Source organism: Pseudopipra pipra, chromosome 3, assembly GCF_036250125.1.
Source record: "Pseudopipra pipra isolate bDixPip1 chromosome 3, bDixPip1.hap1, whole genome shotgun sequence".
NCBI classification, from domain to species: domain Eukaryota; kingdom Metazoa; phylum Chordata; class Aves; order Passeriformes; family Pipridae; genus Pseudopipra; species Pseudopipra pipra.
This window is the reverse complement of record NC_087551.1, coordinates 19,161,694-19,169,567: the sequence shown is the minus strand read 5'-3', so window position 1 is coordinate 19,169,567 and position 7,874 is coordinate 19,161,694. Positions and strand designations below refer to the sequence as shown.

Genomic DNA, 7,874 nt, shown 5'->3' with positions numbered 1-7,874 from the left:
TGCCTGCGAGTAGGGACGGGGAGCTGCAGCGCCTCGGGGTTAGCCCTTCTATTTCCCCTAGTAAGAACTCCAATAACTCTTTTTCCACCTCCTTTGTCGTCCTAGGGGAAGGAAAAAAAAAAAAAAGTCCTTCGAGACTCCATTCCTTAAAAAAAAAAAAAAAAAGCCGCAGCATCGCTCCTGCCGCACAGTTCATTCGCCTCCTTCTCGAGTCCCTCGGAAAGCAAGATTAAAGGGGAAAGTCGCAGCTGTATATTTATGTTTTCATTGCTAGAAGGGAATTGATTTCCTTGCATTTATTTTTGTAGTTGCAATACACAAGGGCGGATTTGCGTCACCAAAGCAACTTGCTGGTCGAGATAAAGTTGCACAAATATTGAAAAGGGAAGTGCTCGCACTCATTATGAAGTTTTTCACCGGAAGAAATAAGGATTTCTGCTGTATCCTAAAATACTAAAGCCGCTTCTATTTTGGGACAAATCTCGCAGGCACATCCGCTCATTTAGTCGGAGTTGGAATCTCTCAAAAAACAGGAGATGACCTGGACTGCAGCGAGCTTCGGGTTTCCTGCAGCCTTCTCCCTCCTTGCGCGGGGAGGAGGGGCTGCCGCCTCCCCGGACTAGCGCGGCCGCGCAGCCCTGCGCGTCCCCGGGTGCGCGGGCAGGAAGGCCTTCAGAGGTCTTTGGGGAGAGAGGACATCCTTGTCCCCGGGGAGAGGGAGCGGCCGGGGGGTGAGGCAGGTGCTTCTCCTTTCGCCTGCGGAGGGTGCGCGGGGGCGCAACGCGACCGAGCCCCGGGAAAGCACCTGCCCCCCGCAGCCCGGACACCCCAGCTCCCTCGCCCTCCCGAGTCCCAGCCCGGGGGTGAAGTGCTTCAGTGCAAGGTGTTTAGTGTTTCCTTCGGGGTTATTTCAGTCCCCGCGGGATGACAGCGCTTCTCCGCGCTCGGGGCACCGGCAGCACCGCGGCCGTGCCCGGGCCGAGCCTGCCCGGGACTCCCGCAAACGGCGACGGGCGCTTCCCTCCGGTGAGGCTCATGGCCGGGCTCCGCTCGGCAGCGAGGCGAGGGGAATTTTGAAATCAGCTCTTAAAAAAAACCAACCCCCCCCCAAACCCCAAAAACATAGAAAGAAAGAAAGAAAGAAAAACACCGTATTGGGTTTTGTTTGTTTTTTTTCCCCCTGACTGAGTGGTGAGCAGCCACGAACTGGTACAACGATACGGGATATCAGTGGCAATTGCAGCAGTAATTTAATGAAGGGGTTTGCGGCCGGGATGCAGCGCTCAGGGCACACATCGTTGCCCGTCCCTCGGGCGGGCTGGCAGGGCGGCTCTGCCCGGCAGTGGGGACGCCAGTGGAACTGGAGTCGTTCGATCCGGTTTGAGAGCAAGAGGCAGGCGCTGGTCAGCTGGCGGGGGGATAAAGGCGGGGTGAGGGTGGGGGGTGCGGGTGGGAGATGCAAGGAAAAGGAGCTTTCCACTGTTGAGTCAGGAAAAGTTCAAACCTAATCAACCTTTTCTTTCTCCGACTTCGGTTTTCGGACACATCTTGGCAAGCCAGTCCGTCTTCATTTTTCGGTTTTGCCTCGTTAATAAGAACCAAAGTAAAGCAAAGCGGTGCTTGGCTTTTCGCAGAGAACCAGCCTCACCTTTACCCGTGCACACGGTTATGGCTAAGGAACGCGTTCGCTCTTGCTCGCAGGTGGTTTCAATATTCACACAGAAGCTACATCTTCATACCTGGAGGAAGAAAAATAGTTTGCCTTTCTGGCGGTTCCCCGAAAATCTTCTGAATGTGGGAAACCCTTTGGAAAAAATAATATGATATTTTTGAAACAAAATCAAAGCAAACTTTCAATCGTCCGACCCAGCAGCCTACTCAAAACGGCAGCGACTCCTTTATTTGTACGAAAACTAAAAATAAAGAAACAGTTGATTTTCAGAGTCAGGTCAGGACAAATGTGATTTTAGATGTGAGGGGGGGGGGAAAGCAACAAAGACGCTTTGATAAATCTGTCCCTAAATCATTGCAGCGAATACATCTTATGGTTGTGTTCCAGAAAAAAAACGGGGGTAATTCTGTTGTTAAGGGTTCGAGAAATTACAAAGTAATTTTTAAGGTGTAATTGCTGTGGAAGTAGATGCAGCCACCGGGATGGAGAACATGATAAAAAAAATCTATAAAATTGCACTGTCGTCAAAATACGATTAGTTAATTAGTCGCTGCTAATGCAGGATGCAAACCCCCTGGGCCCAGAATATCTGGGAGCTCTCATAAATACATTTGTTGTGTGCATCAGCAGAGACTCCTTCTCTTGCAGACTATCCCAGGCTCGTTTATCCGGGAAGGAAACACATTTCCTTGAGAATCGTTTCCAAGAGGACAGACCTGTCTCCAGTCTCCAAGAATTTTCCTGCGCGTTTCTTTCAAATGTTTGGAAATCGCAGAAGCAGCAAGCGACCTTGCGCTATATTTTTTTTCTTTTTTTTTTGGGGGGGGGGAGGGGAGAGTGTTTAAAGTCGAGGGCGGAATTTAGGGGAGAGGGGGGATAGGTGTGTGTTGGGGTGTACTTCGTAGAGCGAACCGCACCAGGTCGCGGGTAGGGGCCACACAATTCGCGCTGTCGGCGCGGTGGCCCGTACCCGCGACGCGGCCCTGCGTGGGCGTGTCGGCGGGCGGTGCTGCCCGGCCCCGCGGATCGCGGATTGGGCGTGGGGAGGGAGCGAGAGCTGCTCGCTGCCAGAGAAAGTTTTGGGGAGGGGTGGATATTTTTTTCTTCCCCTAGAGCGAGGAAAAGGGGTTTGGTTTGGGTTTGTTTTGTTTGCGCCGCTCCGCTCCTCGCCCACTCGCTTTCTTCGTCTGGCCGCGGCTTTTGGGGACTTTTTAATTTTCGGGTTTATTTTTTTCTTTTTTTTCATCTTTTGGTGGTTGGCTCTGCCCCCTCGCCCCTCCGGGAAGTGCTCTGCCAGCCGCCTCTCGCCCCGCCATCCCTGCCCATGCGCCGCGGGCAGCGGGCAGCTCCGCGGCTCGCACCCGGGAGCTGAGCTGCGGAGCGGCGCGTCCCCTCCCCGGGCAGGATGTACACGGCCGGGCTGGCTCCTTTCTACGCCTCCAACTTCAGCTTGTGGTCAGCCGCGTATTGCTCTGCATCGGGGCCGGCAGCCGGCGGCTGCTTCCCGCTGGACGCCGCGGCGAAGAAGCCGTCCTTCTGCATCGCCGACATCCTCCACGCCGGCGGCGAGGCGGCGGGAGGACCCGCCGACAGCCTGCCCGGAGGTCCCGGCACCGCGATGCCGGCGGCGCTAGGAGCCGTCCACCACGGAGGTCCCTTCCACGCTACCGCCTCGCCGCTCCGGCCCACGCCCGTCGTGGCCCCCGATGCCCCCGCCGCCACCTTCCCGCCGCGCCTCTCGCCTCTCTCCGCCGCCTACCACTCCCACCACCACCGCCCCCCGCAGCACCGGTCCCCCGCGGCGGCAGCGGCGGCGGCGGGCGGCGGAGGCGCCCCGGCCCCCGCCCGGCTGCCCGGCGGCCACACGCACGGCTCGGCACCGGCGCCCGCCAGCAAAGACCTGAAATTCGGTATCGACCGCATCTTATCGGCGGAGTTCGACCCCAAAGTTAAGGAAGGCAACACGCTGAGAGGTAGAGAAATTGGCTTGTCTGCTTTCCCTGCTAGCGCTCTCGGTGCTCTGTTACTTGCTCTGTGATTGCTTTAGCGAGTTACACTCGCGATTTGAAAACTTTTCGACCTGGCCGAAAAAAGAGTTATTAAAAAAAAAAAAAAGTGCGTTATAAATTCGGGTTTCTAATAGCCCTCACTAAACCAGCCCTCACCCCGACCCCCGCACGGCAGAGCCGCGGCACAGGGCTTGCGCCCCTGGGAAAATAGCGATAGTATGAAAATAGCGAGCGGAGCGCTCCGCGCTACTCGGAGCGGCCGGGGATTTCTGTCTCCGAGGGCACAGCCCGTTTAAAAGCTTTCGCTGCAATCCATCTCCCCTCGCGGCCTGTAAACATCCTGACCAAAGAGAGTAAATAAATCGGAGGATGTCTGACCGCTGGGGCACGGCCGCCCCTCCCGAGGAGAGCCCCTGGGGGCGGGAGGCGGCTGCCTGGTGCCCCCTCAAGCCCCTCCGGCCAGGGACCCGCTCCGCCTGGCCCCGGCCTCGGCTCCGCTGCCGGGGTGTCGGTCTCGACCGCGGTATAACAGAGCTCTCCTTGTTCCTGTGCTCGCAGATCTGACCTCCTTATTAACTACCAGCCGCCAAACTGGGGTTCATCTCCCCAACTTGCAGCCTTCCGCCGGCCAGTTCTTCGCGTCTCTAGACCCCATTAACGAGGCCTCTGCTATCCTGGGTCCCTTAAACACAAACCCAAGGAGCTCAGTGCAGCACCAGTTTCAAGACACTTTTCCAGGTACATCTCGTCCCTCGTCGACCCTCCCGTGGCGCAGGGCCCTCCGTCCTGGAGCAGCCCCCTTCCTCCCGGAGGGACCCGCCAGGCACTTTTGAAAGGCCAGGCCGTGTGTTTTCTAGGGAGGTTTAGATTTTGGGCGAAAACCGGGCTGCGTTGGGGGGGAGGAAGAGCCGGCTAGGGCCTGATCTAGAGGACCATCCCATCGAGTACAGAAATAATACTTGAGCTGAGAGAGAAGATGCGGGGAGGGGGGAGAGGAAGAAATTCGTGTTCCAGACAACTTCACCCGCGCCCAAGAAAGCATAGGCTGACAGGACACGTACCCAGCCGGCAGGCAGGGCCACGCTGGCTCAGGCCCTCCCCGCACACCACAGTCCAACTCTTATTCTGATCGATTTAAGGCTCCCCTTCAGGCTGTGATATTAATAACGCTGTGTCCTTCTCCCTCCCTCTGCTTTTCTCTCTCCCTTCTCAGGTCCATATGCAGTTTTAACCAAGGACACGCTGCCCCAGACGTACAAGAGGAAACGCTCCTGGTCTAGGGCTGTTTTCTCCAACCTGCAGAGGAAAGGTTTAGAAAAACGGTTTGAAATCCAGAAGTATGTCACCAAACCGGACAGGAAGCAACTGGCGGCGATGCTGGGGCTGACAGATGCTCAAGTAAGAACGGCTTCGGTTTTATTTCAAATCTTACTTCCAGTTTAGATGAATACCAGAAGGTGGGGAGGTTTCAAAATGATTTCCTTTCCTTAGTCTTTAGCGGGGCTGGCTGAGGATCTGGACCTCACCCCGAGCATCTCTTGCGTGCAGATTCCGCAGAGTTTTTGTTTTGGCCACCGAGGAGCAGGCCAGGCAGAGAGGAAAGCGGGGCCAGGGCAGACCATCAGAGTGTGCTTTACTGGAGTGCAGTTCTCTGTAGGAGGTAGTTTAGGTCAAAGGAAGTAGAAGCAAACACACTATTTTTAATGTCCCCTTTTTTTTCTCTCTCTCTTTTATTTTTTTTTTTAATTTTAAATCTTTCCCCACATTGTGAAATCCATCGTTCTGAGGAAGTGAAAACACTTCTTCAAACGGAATCATTAAACGCCCCTCTGTAATGATTCCACTATTGAGGGCCCAGAGCGTGCAGAATTGTATAACGCTGTGGTTTCTTGAGCAAGATTTGGTTTCCTGGAAGAAGAAGCAGGAGGAGAGAGGAAACAAACAAACAACACAAAGGGGAGGGTGTGTGGTATTTAAACACACAAACTAGAAGCAGAAAAAAAAAAATAAAGCCCTTTAGTCGCGTCAGGGTGTGGGCAGTGGGAGGTGAGGACGGCTCCTTCTTCTCTCCCCGCGTTACCAGTCCCCGGTGGAAGGCGTCGGGGCCGGGCGCTGCGCGGGGCGCGATGCGGGGCGCGCTGGGGCCGTGCCGCCCGTCTAAGGGCGGCGCGGCCGCAGGTGAAGGTGTGGTTCCAGAACCGGCGGATGAAGTGGCGGCACTCCAAGGAGGCGCAGGCCCAGAAGGACAAGGAACCACCGCCGGAGCCGGAGCCGGCGGCCCAGAGAACCGGCGCAGCGCTCGCCGCCGCCGGGGAGCCCGAGCGCAGCCCCAGCCGCTCCGACGGCGACAGCGACAGCAGCGACGCGGAGTCCCTCGACATGGCCCCCAGCGACACGGAACGGACTGAGGGCGCCGAGCGGAACCTGCCCGCCGCCGGGCTCGGCAAATCCTCCGGCAGTACCGGCCTCCCGTCCCCGCCGCCGCCCGCCGCCGCCAGCCCCGAGCCTCGGAACGGGCTATAGATGGAGCGGCCCCGCCGCGCCCAGGACCTGTGCGCTAATTTATCTCCCTTTCCCCGCCCCGCGAGTGCGACAAGGCCGGCGCGGTCCGGCCCAGCCCGCTCCCACCTGTGGTCAGTGCCCGGCCTGGCCTGGGGCGAGGGGCCGAGGATGCGGGCGGAGCGGGGACCCCGGGGCCGGGGCGACTGTGCGTGAGGCAGCCGCCTCTCCCTCCACGCTGCTCGCAGGAGAGCGGGATTTGTCTACTTTTTTCCTTTTATTTTTTTTTATTTTTTTTTTTAAATTTTATTTTAATTCCTGTCCAAGGAAAATCTGAAGAGGGACTCCAGATTTCAGAGAACGGTCTCTGAAAATCCCCACCTTTCCCCACCCCCGCCCACAAACAATTTAGAATGTGAAGTATTTTGCCAACGTCCTCATTGGTGCAACGTGTTGCTTCGAATAATCCGGCCAAGAAATACTGCACTGACAAAATATATAAATATATATATATATATATATCTCCTGTAAATAAAATGTTTGCTATGGTTTGTAACCACGTCAGTCTGTTGAGCAGGGGAGAGGGCTGGCGAGGCTGCCCCAGCTTCCTTTGCCCCGCTCGGAGGCAGCCACAGTCTCTCCTCGCCTTGGAGCCCCTCCAGGCAGCCTTCTCCTTTTATTCCTTTCCTAATGAAGGCGGTGACAGGGACCGGATTTGCTGACGCAAAATTGTACCCCCGATGAGAAAGTTACCGATTACGTTTGTAGCCCGGCGCGTGCCTACACGTGTGTGTTTGTCGTGTAAGGTGGCTTTTACTGTCGTTGCCAGGCAGAACTGGGCTGTCTGACCCTCGCCAATCTCGGGCCGCTGTCAAGCGCCGGCGGGGCAGTTTCGGCGTTCGGGGGGGACGCGACGTATTTGTTTTGTTTTGCTTTGCTTTGCTTTGGTGTCGGTTCGGTTTGCCGCGCACCTCTCCGCAAGCCCCCGCGGAGGGGTGGGGAGGTAGTGCTCTGTGACGTCACTGCTCGGAGGGGGGTGCTGTGACGTCATGCAGGCGCTGTGCGCGGCGCGGGGGCGGTGCGGAGGCCGGTCGCGGGATGGGGTTAGGGTTAGGGTTAGGGTTAGCACCGGGGGGACACACGGCGGACTGTCCCCCTGCCTCGGTGGGTGCCTATGGGGCAGAATGCCCTCCCTGGTGCGTGCGGCCGCCAGCTGTCCTTCGGGGCCGGTGGGGTTTGCCAGGGAGGACACGCTCCTGGGGGCTACCCTTGCTAGAAGGGAGAATCCGTCAGGAGCAAACCCCCGAGGAAAGAGAAGGAAACACCGATAGGATTCCCTCGCCACAAGCAGTGGGGAAAAGGAGCTGGGACATATGGCAGGCAAAGAGATCGTCCTGTCTGACGAAAAATGAACGGTGAATTCGTAGAAAATGTCTAAGCGAACGGACACAGGTTTCTCCAGAGCCACGAAGGGCAGGGTAATCTCCAGGAGGGGCGCACATAAAGTTCTGATGCACTCCTGGATGCGCGCAGCGCTCGCGTAGGGCTGTGCTCCCAAGGCGCCGTCCCTGTCCGACTCCTCTTGGGACAGGGAAACGGGGTGGGGGAAGGAGTGCTCTGAAAGGGGCTTGTAAATTAGTTCTGCCTTTAAAACACTGCCAGAGAGTGGTGTTTCGAGGGGGTATTTCGACTTT

General features: G+C 57.0%; 1 protein-coding gene across 2 annotated transcripts; it reads left to right on the top strand.

Moving 5' to 3' along the window:
- The first annotated feature begins 2,575 nt into the window (after window positions 1-2,575).
- HLX (H2.0 like homeobox) lies at window positions 2,576-7,593 on the top strand. Of its 2 annotated transcripts, XM_064648141.1 has the most exons (4): window positions 2,584-3,645; window positions 4,240-4,419; window positions 4,895-5,079; window positions 5,860-7,593. In XM_064648141.1, the coding sequence occupies exons 1-4, from the start codon at window positions 3,078-3,080 to the stop codon at window positions 6,202-6,204; spliced, it is 1,278 nt and encodes a 425-aa protein (XP_064504211.1). In that variant the 5' UTR covers window positions 2,584-3,077; the 3' UTR covers window positions 6,205-7,593. The 2 variants fall into 2 exon arrangements, with proteins under 2 accessions (XP_064504212.1, XP_064504211.1); XM_064648142.1 differs by lacking the exon at window positions 4,240-4,419 and having other exon boundaries at window positions 2,576-3,645.
- The last annotated feature ends 281 nt before the right edge of the window (window positions 7,594-7,874 follow it).